This window comes from Euphorbia lathyris, chromosome 9, assembly GCF_963576675.1.
Source record: "Euphorbia lathyris chromosome 9, ddEupLath1.1, whole genome shotgun sequence".
Taxonomy (NCBI): Eukaryota; Viridiplantae; Streptophyta; class Magnoliopsida; order Malpighiales; family Euphorbiaceae; genus Euphorbia; species Euphorbia lathyris.
In genome coordinates, this window is record NC_088918.1 from 25,385,375 (window position 1) to 25,399,892 (window position 14,518).

Sequence of the window (14,518 nt, forward strand, 5' to 3'; positions counted from 1 at the left end):
AATAAATCAAAACTAAATTGAACATAGGTTTAATTATTTACATTAAAAAAGCTTGATTGACCCCCTGAACTTTCAAAGTGATTTGACAGCCCCCTAAATTTGTATAAAATATTCAGTCAGCTATTTGAACTTGCATAAAATGTAATCATTAATCACTCGATCGTAAAAAAAATAAATTAAATACGAAAATATATGACACGTGACTTAGAATATAATTACATAATTCATAAAATAGTTTAAAACATATTAAAACAGAAGTTCTTACTTGTAAAGATAAAAACTTTTAACGAAACAATCTTTATTCGCCACTACCACGAAGCTCTCCCAAATGGCAGATAAGTCTATGATTTGTCCATGTAAAGATAAGAGATAAGGAGGGCAACCCGTGATTACATGATCTTGATTTTTTTTTTTTGAAAAACTAATTGATCTACATCCCTACGTTACATAATCAACATTCAAGAATGGATATGGACACATGATTCTTATTCTTGCCCTACATCCCTACACTACACAATATTCTACTAATTACTTTTTTCTGAAAAAAGTATTGATTCATTAATCCACCGAGTTATATAACGACTTTCATTAGTATGAAGTATTACTCCATGAGTATTCTAAAATTTTCCCTAAAACATACATTTACGTATAGAAAAACCCTAATATGTTCTCTCGTATTTGTCCAAAAAAGTTAATTACTTCTCATATATTTTGAAAATATTATATTTACTATCTGAACTTGCTTAATATAACATATTGACTTTCTTAAATTCACACGACAAATTAAGGAAATGTTTGGAGAAGTTGAAGTGCTTATTAATTTAAGCAAGCTTAGGACATTTAAGGGGTCAATATGTCAATTTTAGAACGTTCAGAGTTAATATGTTGTTTTAAATAAAATTAGAGGGTAATCCGAGGTTTTCAATTTACAAGAGGACATTTGATTTTAGATTATAGATATATTAATTCAATACACATAAAAAATTATTGTTCAAATTGTTAAAAATATCATTTTAAATACTATTTTAGAAGCAACTAATGTTGATTTGAGTGGTAGCTCGTGTGATAAGAGCCTTTAACTTTGTAGATTTTTTTAATTTTTAAGGTTAATTATAAATAGATGTTATGTGATTTTACGGATCTGCAGATGGATATCTATGGTATTTTTCGTTACAAATATAAACGGTTAGTTTGCAAAATTTTCATTTTTTATTGATCCTGCCAAATTTGGTCCATAACGACCTTAAAATGAAATTTTTCAAGAATTAAAGTTCTTCAGTATCATATTTACTATGTAACCATATTTTTAATTTTTCAAAATCATCATTTTTGGATTTTTCTCTCTCTAAATATTAACTTTCTATCTCATAAAAAAACACCTAAATGACCTCAAACCTAAAAAGTTGAAAAATTAACGTTGTTTAAAATATCATTTAACTCTTGAAAATTTTCATTTTAAGGTCGCTATCGATCAAATTTGGCAAAGTCAACAGCAAATGAAAATTTTGCAAACCATATAGTTGCGTTTGTAACGAAAAATACCAAAGGTACCCGTCTACTAATCCGTGAAACCTCATGACATCTATTTGTAACTAACCCCAATTTTTATTATACGTAAAAAAAATTTAATCGGAAAAAAAGACATCTAAAAGTTGTGTAATAACTTTTGAACCGTTTTCTTTAATACAAAAACTTATAAATTAAATTAGGAAGGTTAAAGATGCTTTTTGGCTTTAATGTATATCATAAAAATGAAAAAGCTGACGAGAGTTAGAAGCAATTCCAAGTATAAATACAAGGCACATCAACCAGAGAATTAGTGCATTTTTGCTCTATAAACATATAAATATATAAAATGAAGGTGATGGGGCTCATTAGTTTAGCAATATTATTATGCTTAATAACCATAACCATGGAAGCATACTTTGTTCATGCTGATATTGGTACTGCAACTTCTTATAATCCTCCTTATCTCCGTAAGTATTTCATTCATTTCATTACAACTTAATTAATTATGTTTTTTTTTTTTTTTGTTGTTACTGTTGGGGTTCCCACAGAATCCGGCAGAGCGACAGAGAATCACGGTGGGTCCGTTGATTCCCTGACCTAATAATACGATTCTATAAACTTGCTTATCGTGATTTATTAACCTTTTTAATTTGGGAGATGCATTAGTGATCTTTTGACTTTTAAGTCTTAAATAAAGTGATTTTTAATATATTTACGTCAATTAATTCTCAAGTATTTTCTTCCGACTCCAAAATTGTCCATAGATGAGCAATATATAACCAGTGTTGATGGAAGGGGGTGTACAAGGTCCGTTTGACCTCTGTCTCTAAATTAAAGGTCAAAATGCTCATTCAAAATGGCAGAGGCAAGGTAAGTTTAGTTATGAATTCGGTTTCGAAATTGTCAAAATTTGATAAATTAGTTCAAATTTAACAAACTTTTAAACATTAAAACTGATTGCATTTTGGACTAATTTATTAATTTTGTCAACATCAAAGCTAAATTGATAGCTAAATTTAGTTTTGATCTAAACTGACTTTGTCCACCAATTTAAGGATAATTTTGACCATTTTATTCATAGAATCCACCTTGATAGAGATGGTCCCATATATGACCCTCCTGCTCCTAAGAGGTTCATGGGGTGCTGTAATTACACCCCCAGACCCTCTTTACTGGCTCAACTACTATATGTAAGTCTTCTCCGTCTGTCGACTTTCTCTGATTCTGGGGACAAACATGGACAGATTCAGGGGGTTTGAGCACCCACTGATCGTCACTACTGTAAATAAATTTTAATTTTTTTTTATATAAGAACCTAAAAAAACAACAATTTAATATCCATAAATCATGATGAACACCCCGAATTCTGGATCTGTCACTTGAGCCAAAGATATCTCTCTTACCTCCAAACTTCTCTTACCGAAAAAATTGGGAAAAATATATATGATGAATTATTTGCAATTGACAGCAACAAGGTGCAATGGGAACAGAGAAGACCAATTTCCAGCAGGAAACATGTTTGTAGCAGTAAGTGAAGGATTATGGGATAATGGAGCAGCTTGTGGAAGAAGATACAGATTGAAATGCTTAAGTGGTAATAATAAACCATGTAAAGTTGGGGTTGTAATTGATGTTAAAGTTGTTGATTTATGTCCAAAATCACCATGTCCTTCTACTTTTCTCTTCTCTAATGACGCCTTTTCCGCCGTTTCTCATTCCTCCTCTGCCAAAATCAACATCGAATTTATTCAGTAAGTCCTTTCTTTTCTCGTCTGGTTTCATACTTTCACAAATAGAAAAATGTATTAGTTTCTCGCTTAAAAAAGAAACCATGTACCGAGACTTTCTACAGTAGTCCTGGAACCATTGAGATCATGCCACATCAATATCACGGCTGACTTGACATGCATGATCTCAACACCAACAAAGTTAATATGTCATATTAGTAAAGTCAAGCCTGTATTATTAATATTAAAGAAGATAACTATATTAGTTTTTATTTTTGCTAATGGTATTAATAAATTGTTATTTTGTGCGGGGTTTGAGTACCATATAATATAGCAATATAACTGCAAGGAGGAAAATGAGAAATTGAGAAGGAAATATTTCATAGAGATTGACAAGTTCTGAATATGTTTAATATATACTTTCTCTGTAATGATATACTATAGTTTTTGATGAATCAGAATCTCTTTAATGATATTAAAATATAGCTGTGTTTATTTAAATAAACTTTGTGTTATATAGCTAGTGCGGTGTCACATGCCAATATATAAAACCTACGTGCAAGAATTCAATAAAATAATATTCTTATTAAATTATAAATTAATGAAAGAGATAAAGAGGTGAGAGATGTATCTCATGGGAGAAAGGGAATGAGGATAGAGGTGAGAATTTTTTTTAAGGATAAAATAGTATTTTTACATTAAATGAAGTTTTTTTTTTTATTATTATAAAAGTGTCACGTATCATTCCATTAGATTAAAGAATACAAATACACACGAAAACTAAGAGGAATAAAACTCCACACCCATACAAACTAAAGTCAGTGCAAGATTCACAAATGGAAGAAAAATAACTACAAAGAGCAATAAAAACCATAAAAGGTACAAACACAATAAAGATATAAATCATATCATTCTCGCAAGTCGAATCTCGTTGAAAAACCATTGTAGTCCAACCTTCTTCATTTAACCTCTTCTGGACATTCGGATCTGAGTCCTTCCCATTTTTCCAATCACGTAGATCTATAGATCTATGTATAAAATGAAACTTTTCCGTTCTTGCTAAGACCGAAAAATAAATAAATGAAAGAAGTATAGCTAACGGAGGTAGATTTGACTAAAAAAGAAGTTCAATGATATATACTTCAAAACCAACAAGAAAAGTAAATCTGAAGCTAACTAAATCTAAAACATTGATGGAGGAGGAAGAAGGAAGACAAGTTTCCTCCTTCTCCCTCTAACTGAACCCGATTAGAAGACTAGAACAGACAGTAAGACGACGGTGGTGACACGTCGAATTGAGAAGAAGAAGAAAAGATAAGGAGCTGAGAAAAGGAAGAAAAGATAGAGAGAAGGACCTTAACCGGTTATGTGGGCATGATTAACCGATTATAATAGGTCATAAGTATACGTAGTTGCCTTATCTTACTAAATAGCAGTTGTGCTATGCTGAGGCCGACAACCAGTTATAATTACAACTATAGATTCTACAACTGGCATAACAACTTAGCTGCAGTCCAAATTAGGCTAATAATAAAGATTTTAACGAAAAAAAAGACGTCTAAAAGATAATCGATTAGGCAATAACAGAATAACAATTAAAACTACTGACAAAATAACTAAAACTAACTATCATAATAACCAATTTAGTCTTTCTACTTTGTGGAGTACGTGACAATATATCCTCTTATGCACACTCGTGTCTCCAAGAATGGTAACAATCATGGAATTATTGGTGATAATAGTATCATATTCCCAAGTGGCATCAACTGTAGTCATGTCAGACTAGATAATGGATAATTGTTTAACATATGTGTCATCCAGCCAAATTATGCTGGTATTCAGGACCACTTAGGGAGAAATAACACATTCATCATCACGCATAAGAGGAAAAGTAGTCCTTACTAGAGTAGAAGAACTTAATTCCTTTTTGAGCACCGAGACATGGAAAACATAATGAATGCGGTAAGTTAGAGACAACTACAGCTTATAAGCCACTTTGCCAGTACGTTCAAGAATAGGAAAAGGTCTATAATACCTTGCACATAACTTGAGAGAACTGTAGATTGTTTGTAAGGTTGTATGTTTAAGAACACAAAATCTCCCAATATAAATTCCATGTCTCTATCTAATTAGAGTATTTTCTAGTGTAAACTTAGGATTTTCTATGATTGCACAATTAGCTATTGTAGAAGTTAAGTTGCTTCAGAGTCATCCTTGTAAGATGTTTGCATAATAAAGCCATGTAGGAATCACCATGAGATGGCTAAGAGCTAGTCCTCCTCTTGTTGTTTAGATAAGGGATCGACTACTTTGTTTTCTACTCCTTTTTTGTACTATATGGTATAGTTCAAACCTAGCAATTTGGATACCCCTTGAGTTGTAAATATGTATGTAACCTTTTCTCTAGAAAATGTTTTATGATCTGTTGCATCTTTTATTACCAATGACTTTATTTTTTATATATATTTTTACTTTATTTTTATTAAATATGTTTTTATACGCATTTAGAAACCTGATTAAATAGGTTTATTCCTAAATGGTGTAAAAATATATAGTACCCTTTATGAGACAAGACTTTTACACATTGGTGATATTGATGAAATTTCCACATTTAAGCAAAGGTAATTTTTATAGTTTTTCCAATTTAAATGTTTATCAGCATTACAACTAATGATTTCTAACTTTTCGGTAAAAAAAAACTAATTATTTATATATTTTCACGTCCACTTTTATATTATAGTCAATTGCATTTAGCAGTCTCTAAAATTAAGAGTAAGACGAGATTGAATTTTTTTTATTGAAAGTAAAGTTATTTTTAAAAAATAAAATCATTATATAATTAAATATATATATATATTTCATTAGTTTAGTTTGCAAATAGTATATAACTAATGAATTGAATAATATTTGCATTTAAAAATTTTATACTAATAAAAAAAACTAAAAAATTATAAGAGATTTTGTGCATTGCATGGGGTTTCATACTAGTAATATCTAACATTAATTCAACTTGTTACTGTCGGAGGTAAAATTGTTCTTGGCTATCATTGTTAAGGGTAAAATTACACAATTTTAGATGTTTGAAATAAAATTACTTATGACTATAAACATTAGGAATATTTTTATACATTATCCATGTTAAGTAAGTTAAAATATAGGTGTTATTTGTGTACTTTACCATACAACTAATTGACAGCTAATTATTTTCTTATTGTCTATAAATAGGAAAGGTAACTGTAGGTTTTAGGTACTTTTCATTTCTTTTCCTGTAAATTGATTTTTTCTTCATTCTTTTCTTCATTAATAAAGACTTCTTTTTCTCTACTTCTTTATTATCAAGATGGGGGTAAATTATATCCATGGCCACTGAACTTCATTTCTTCTCGGTGTGGCCACTGAACTTTACACTTTTTAACACCGGTGACCACTCAATTTTAACTAACTTCTTAAAATGATCGTTAACGATCGTTAACGACCTCAAAATGAAAATATTCAAGAATTAAAGTTGTTCAGAACGACATTTACCATGAAACCACATTTTTTATTTTCGAAAATCACATTTTTTGGAGCTTTCTCTCTCTAAAAATTCACTTTCTCTCTCCTAACCAAACAACACCCAAATGACCTCAAAACGAAAAATTTCAAGAATTAAAGTTCCTTAGAAAATCATTAACGCTTTGAATTTTTTATTTTTAGTCGTCATGGGTCGTTTTGAGACGTTAAGTGGCCACCGGTGTTAAAAAGTGTAAAGTCCGAATGGCCATACCGGGAAGAAATGAAGTTCAGTGGCCATAATGTGAAAATGGGTAAAGTTCAGTGGCCATGGGTGTAATTTACCCATCAAGATGGTAGCTCTGATATTTTTTTCTTCCGCACATCTTAATTGACTAATTTAAGTGGTGAAGAAGTAACCGTTATCAAACAAACTTAAATTAAATAAATTAAATAAATGCTTAACATTCTAATTTAAATTATTAAAAGGTCTAAATGTATATCTAAATTTACACTAAACTGACATTAACGGTTAATTTGGGAAGAAAATTTGTTATCCCAAACTTCATAAAGAAAACTTCTTTTTTCTTATATGAATCGTGCTAATCCATATAATATATTATTTTAATCAGTCACAAACTGAAAAAGGACATAGATTTTGGATCAGCAGACCTTGTTTTTTCGGTTTAAATAGTGTAAAGAAAGTAACACTAACCTTTTCGTATCACATGATGTATGGGTCACAATATTATCTTAATTTAAGATAAAAAGAAGTCAGCATATGATCTTAATTAACGAAAGTAAGTTGGGGTTATCTATACCAACTTTATATAATTTTTTGTCCTATTTAATTAAACTCCCAATAGAACAAGTTTACAATAAATAATAGAAAAAAAACTCAGTCACATGGTTTATTGGCAGCAGCAGCTTTTAAAGGCTACTTTGAGAGCCGCCCACGCCTTGGCTGTATCTAATTACTAATTAGTGTTTATCACTTTGGTTAGTGCATATCTTAGTGCTACAAATTAAACTAATTAAGCAAGTTATCTATTTAAATATTTTGTTTATGCTTAGTCATTCCATTCTTCTTCATCTGCTCTTGAACAAAACAATCCTAAAGCCTCTCAATTTTTTCAATTTTCTTAATTAACTTGGTGATCTTTCAATTTGAAACATATAGTTATTTAGAGACTGATAGAATTTTAAATTAAAATTGAAACAATTGTTATTAGATTGTATTACAGAAAATTACAATTTATAATCAGCTTGAATATTAAGCGTCTGTTTTAATAGTTGTTGTAGTAAACTCTTTATTGTTGTTGTTGACTATTTGTTATTAATTGTTTAATTATTAGCGTTTAGTAAAATTATGTTAAAATATTGTTGTTAATATGTAAAATGTCTAATATGGACATGCTTTAAATTAATGTCAAACAAGAAACATGTTTTGTGGAAATAAAAATAATTTTATCAATATCAAATAACTACAAACCAAATTAAGATTGCAATATTTTATACGTAGAGACTAAATTTGTTCTTCCCAAATAACCATAGGACTAAATATATACTTTATCTCATAATAATATAATTGTTAATGGCCTAATGCATACCCAGCCCCCTAAAGTTGTCCGTTTTGTTTATTTAACCCCCTCACCTTACGGGACAACCCTTCAACCCCCTAAACTCCATAAAAATGGTATTTCTCACCCCCTTAACTTGTCCAAATTTATCATTTTACCCCTTCTCAACTCATCGAATATCCTATTTACCCCCTTAACTCCATAAAAGTGGTATTTCTCACCACTTATGATCCTATTTACCCTCTTAATTTTATAAAAATGGTATTTCTTATCCCTTTATAGTAGTAAAAAAAGTTGAATGGAGAAAGAACGAATAAAAAATACAAATAACAAGAATATTAATATAAACAAGTTAAATACATTATATGTAGGGATAATGTGCCGAAATGGAACTATGATTTTTGGGGAAGTATCAATTTAGGTTCCACTTTTATGGAAAACATAAATATAGGTTTAACGTTTAAAAAAAGTTATCAATTTAGGCTTCGATAACGGATTGTAAGGGGTGAAAAATACCACTTTTATGGAGTTAATGGGGTAAATTGAACATTCTATGAGTTGGAGGGGGGATAAATGGATAAGTTAAGGGGGTGAGAAATACCATTTTTATGGAGTTTAGAGGGTTAAAGGGTTGTCCCGTAAAGTGAGGGGGTTAAATGAATAAAACGGACAAATTTAGAGGGCTGGGTATACATTAGGCCATTGTTAATTGTTTCGTTCTCTTCAAATTCCTTTAAAAAAAATTGATATTTATTTGGTTTTTCTTTATAATACGTTAAGAATTAATTAAATAAAATTTAGATTTGTAAAAAATTTCGAAATACGAAAACTGCTTGGGATCTTTAAAATATTAGAGCTGTTTTGCTTGTATTGTATGGATTAAAAAAACCTCAAATAAAATAGGATATGAACCCAACTTTCCCTTTAAAGAGGAATTCTGATTTTTTTATTGATAAAAATGTTCCTATTACAATAAAAGAAATGAATTTATACACTATAAAATCTAGTAAAACTTGAGAATCTCAAAATCAAAATACATATAAAAAAAAAATACAAAGAATATGGTTAAAAATATAAAATTCCAAAACTAATTAAATCTAATGGCTAATTTGTAATTAAACTAAAAAACCGATAACTAAAATAATAAATAAGATAGTTCAAAAAAAAAATTAATTTATTAGTCCCCATATTTTGACAAAACACACTGTTTAGTCTCTGTATTTAAAAAACACATGGTAAAGTCCCTAACGTTTTTCTCGGTGAACTGTTTAGTCCCTAACGTTTTTCTCGTTGAACTGTTTAGTCCGTGCCGCTAGACTTTCATGAAGATTCTGTTAGTCAATTTGGATTTGTGTTCTTCTTTTCCTTTATTTTCCTTTCCTTTAAATTCTAATGCATATGAAATTAACTTTGAGTGTTCTTCTTCTTGATTTTCTTCTTAAACGTTCAAATTCGTAAGCATTGAGCATGTTCTTTTTCTTGTTCTCCATACAAATAGCTTATTCTTCTAAATTGAATTTCCTCTTCTGAAGTTTGAAAGTAAATAGTAAAGGGTAATTTAGTCATTTCCGAAGTTATAAACGGTAAAAAATCTAACAAACAGACGGAAGGACTAAACAGTTTACTGAGAAAAAGATTAAGGACCTTACCATGTGTTTTTGAAAATACAGGAACTAAACAGCGTGTTTTGTCAAAATATAGAGACTTATAAATTAATTACCCAAAAAAAAAAAGAAAATATGTAAAGGAATGGGCCACCATTCAAATAAGCCACGGGGAAAGGGATGGGCTATAATTTCAGTAGAGCCCCTCAAGGTCAGTTATCCTAGACTCAATTTCTTCCATCCATCCATTTTATTATTTTTTATCAACTCGATATGCTCGTTATATACTTTCTCTTGAAAAGAACTTGACTCCAAATTATTTGTTAAGCATGGAAGAAGTTCATCAGTCTTAAGCAAACTCAAACTTTTTATCTTGAACAGAAACCAGACAAGTTAATTTCGTTTGAGGAAAAATTTGCAACCACTTCGGATTAGTAAGATAGCTATCAAGTCTTTCCTCCATGAAATGTGGCGTGCCTCTACCACGTTCCCATGTAAAACCATACACTATCAGAGGCAAATCAATCTAAGACACAATCAGCAATAACATCCTAGAAACCTCTAAATAACCACTTTCCTATCCGTTTATCCGACACAAAAATAAGACCATTACAATTTCTGATAATATACCACGATTTCAAACCACGCAACCAATCCCACAATAAGTGTCTATTAGAATGATCAAGTTGGCAGAGTAGCTTGTACACCTCCAGGAAAAAGAACTATCATCAATAATAGAAAAATCAATGTGCGAGCTAAATTAGAACAAGACAGTAACATCCACTTTATTCAAGCAAAATAACGCAAGGCCGCCACTACGGCTAACACAAGTTAAATTAATACACTAACTAAAGTCCCCATTGAGAAAAGAAAAGCGCGTTGCCCAAACCACGGAGTTCCAAGCAACGCCTTATCCCTTCTAGTAATGTTATAGTTGAAAATAGAACATGTTTTTTTTTTTCTTTTCTTTTCTTATCTTATATTTCTCTTAATAAGACTAATAGTGAGGAGAATTTGTGTGAGACTAAAAATTAAAGCCTTAAATCGTCATTTTTCTTCTACTCATAATGGAGCTCCCGAACTTTTGGTAATAGATTCACCACTGTCCACACTCCTGGTGTTTCAAAATTGGGAATTTTATAACTCAATCCGTTGAGAAGCGCCCCACGAGACAGAGGTCATTTAACGCAGCCTCCACACTCTCCACCTCTGGTTCCAGAGCGACCTCGGCATCCTCAGGAATGCTCAGACATAGCAAAGGATAAACAAAAAGACATCTCATTTTATGGAGAAACAAATTTGTAGATTATTAACCTTACCCTTTTCTGTGCACGTTTTTCAAAAAGTTTCGTTATGGGGTCCATTACCGAACTTTATTGGTTCCAACTATATTTTAATTTAAACCAGGAGGACCAAAATCACACTTTGGCTAATGTAAATTAGGAGAACATGGTCCTGTTCTGTTTTTCTCTGTTGTTTTATTCGGTTTTGCTCACCCCAACCAAGTAAATCCACCTCGGTTAAGAAATTTATACTTATGGCCAAGGAAGGCCTGACAAAAAGCCAGAAGTAAATCAGCTTAAAGTCGTGAAAAGCTCTGTTCTTTTCAACTCATGAATGCTGCCAATAAAAATTTAGCAGTATGATGATCAGCAAAGAACTTTCTCCATTCACCATAAATGAAAATAATGTCATCCCCTTCCTCCAATAATAGAAATCCCTTTTGTCAATAAATCTCTTAATGCATAGTCCATTGATTTTTCCATTAATTTTACCAAATTGATTCATCCTATTTCTTAGCTACCTTTGCAAGCATGACTAAAACCAAAGGCATCCTGAAATACTTTGAGAATAAGAGATTTAACATTAAATACAATGTGAAGTTTGCATAACAATCAGCAATCAGTACATTTTGAACTTGGACTTCATATCCTCGAATACTTGTTCCGCAATCAAAGCACCGTTACCGTCTGCTCTTTTGATCTCCAAATGAGCTTTCTGATAGTATCCTGTTCCTCTTATCGCATCAGCGATGAAGTTGTCGAACCCAATAGCTATAGCTGCTTCAGCCTTGGCTCCATATACCAGCCTCTGTTTCAAAACAGCAAAACAAACCATCATATTGTAAGTATTAGGCGGCAACAAAACATAAGATTCTGAGTGAGAAAAGAAAGTTTTCGGGCACTAGACCTTAATTCTTGATAGATAGATGGCACCAAAGCACATTGGACAAGGCTCACATGAAGCATATATTTCACAATCTGAGAGGTTAATTCGGTTGAGTTTCTTGCAGGCCTATGCAATTTTAAGATAAAAATGTAGCGTTAATGGGAGAAAACAATTTACATATCATTTGTGCATTCCATGGTTAATTCATTATCATATCTTATCATATCATATCAACAACTGGGCGGAGAGAAATCAAGCGAATGTAATGATTCTAATTCCAACCTCTCTAACAGCAGTAACTTCAGCATGGGCAGTAGGGTCTGTGGTTTGCAAAACCAAGTTGTGACATTGAACAACAATTTCATCGTTACAAACAATAACTGCACCAAATGGGCCACCATGCCCGCACTCAACACCTTTGTATGCCTCTTCAACTGCTAATGTTAAGAATTTGTGGTCTCTATCCTGGACAGCTGGTTGAACAATCACAGAAACTTAATAAAATAACCATCAAAAGACACAATAATGATAATTTTGGAGACTACAACCCTCATCAGTGGAAGATTGATGGTAGAAGTAGAACCCAAAATTATCATTGACTGCTAATCAGGTAAGTATCCAAAATAACTACAAGCTATAATCATGGACACCAACTATACATTAAGGGCTTGTTTGGTTCAGATACTGTTTTCATTTATTTTTCTTTCAAAATAGCTATAAGCTGTTATTAACCAAACACTACAATTTTATTCTATTGTTTGAAAAATCAAAAAGTGCCTACAAAAGAAAGAGAACCAAACAGGCACTAAGAACCATGATATGAAAGAGATACAGATTTGAAAAAATGTATATGTATATACATGTGTGTGTATGTGTCTTGAATTACCTTCTTGATGTCCAGCAAATTCTGATGTTACAGAAATAGTTCCATCTGCCACTATTGAAAAGAAAGAGCAAAAATAAGTAATCGCCTTAATTCCGACCTTTGATTCAAGTAAATGAAACAAAGCACATATCAATAACTAGGATTACTTGAAGAAAAAAAAAAAAAAAACAATCAGAAATCAAATTAATTCACTTCTACAAAAGCCCAGAATTGGTGCCACTTACTAACGAAACATTCAAGGAATTATCTAGCTATAACACAGTAATCCTACAATTGCTTTATTCTTATCAATCAAAATATTAAGAAAATGATATTTGCATTGCAGGTAAAACCGTAATGATGAAGTAGCTTATGATTTTTCACCAGCTTATAGATCTAAAATCTGGTGAATTCCATGACAATAAGCGCATTCACAATAATAAATGTCATCTAATGATTGATAAAAAAAAGCAAGATCCTTAAACCACAATTCTCTGAAATAGAAGAGACTTCAAAGCATTCAGGATGTACTAGTTTATCTTTTAAAGTATCGTGTAGAGATCCAAGCCACAAATTGCAGATACACACAGACAAATTAGGAAAAACAGATTAAAAAAAAAAAAGACCTCAAACAACAATGAGACACGAATCTGAAATACAGCACATAATTACAAGATCAACCAAAGAAGATGAGACGGTCATGTTCAAAATTCAGCAAGAATTAATCGGAAACGAGGTGTATGAAGAACCAGAAATCAAAATCATGAGAAGCCATGGATAAATCGCAAAATGAAAATATAGAAACAGCAAAAGAAGAAATGATACCATTATTAGCGTCCTCCATGATGAAAGAAGTCAAATCAATTAAGAAACGATGTTTTCAAGGAAAGGAAAGGAAAAGAAAAGATAGAGAGAGAGAAAAAAAGAAAGAGCATGTGAAGCTCGAGCGTTGTGGCGTGTCACAAAACAAAGGCGAATCTGTGAGTATTTAAAGGTTCTAAGCTGATTCAGTCCTTTGGCCTTTTTGTCACTTTTCTATTCCCACTTAGATCGTGCCGTGTGAAAACCAATTAATTCACGATTACAGAATAATCCAGAGAAATTTCTCAAAAGTTTAATATCATATAATAAAAGGATATGATTTAAATTTGACTCTACGTGTTATACAAAATAAAATTGACTCTACTTACCATTTTCATTAATATCAATTTTATTTTACATTAATATTAAAAATTTGAATGGACTAATTGATAATTACCTTAACTGTCATATATCGGATTTTTAAAATAAATTTATTGATCATATTTTTAGGTAAAAATACACTCAAACTTAATGTCAGCACCAATCTCAACTCCTCATCAAAACTCAATTCTATTGTTGCAGTTGCTGATCCCTTCGGACAGTGGTGGCACCCAATCGCTCCCTCACCCTTTCCCTCCTCGATCATTTAGAGATACTGTTGTTGATGAGCCGATGCAGGAAGTTCGTCGGGTTCTGATTGATCTCAAGCACTCTAGATAAGGAAAAATCGACTACATCGATGGATATCTCTTTTACCGGAGTATTACAATT

General features: G+C 31.4%; 1 protein-coding gene across 1 annotated transcript; it reads right to left on the bottom strand.

Moving 5' to 3' along the window:
* Window positions 1–11,731: 11,731 nt before the first annotated feature.
* LOC136207141 (guanosine deaminase) lies at window positions 11,732–13,932 on the bottom strand. Its single transcript, XM_065998427.1, has 5 exons — window positions 13,772–13,932; window positions 12,968–13,018; window positions 12,364–12,554; window positions 12,103–12,207; window positions 11,732–12,003 (listed from the first exon to the last, which is right to left on the bottom strand). Exons 1-5 carry the CDS (start codon window positions 13,788–13,790, stop codon window positions 11,815–11,817), a joined length of 555 nt encoding a protein of 184 aa, XP_065854499.1. The 5' UTR covers window positions 13,791–13,932; the 3' UTR covers window positions 11,732–11,814.
* Window positions 13,933–14,518: the final 586 nt, after the last annotated feature.

Excerpts from the sequence above, each read along its gene's own strand:
- LOC136207141 (XM_065998427.1), bottom strand. Across the intron at positions 12,555-12,967 it reads ATTTGCTGGACATCAAGAAG|CTGTCCAGGATAGAGACCAC; the intron begins GTAATTCAAGAC and ends TTGTTCAACCAG. Across the intron at positions 12,004-12,102 it reads TCTATCTATCAAGAATTAAG|AGGCTGGTATATGGAGCCAA; the intron begins GTCTAGTGCCCG and ends GTTTTGAAACAG.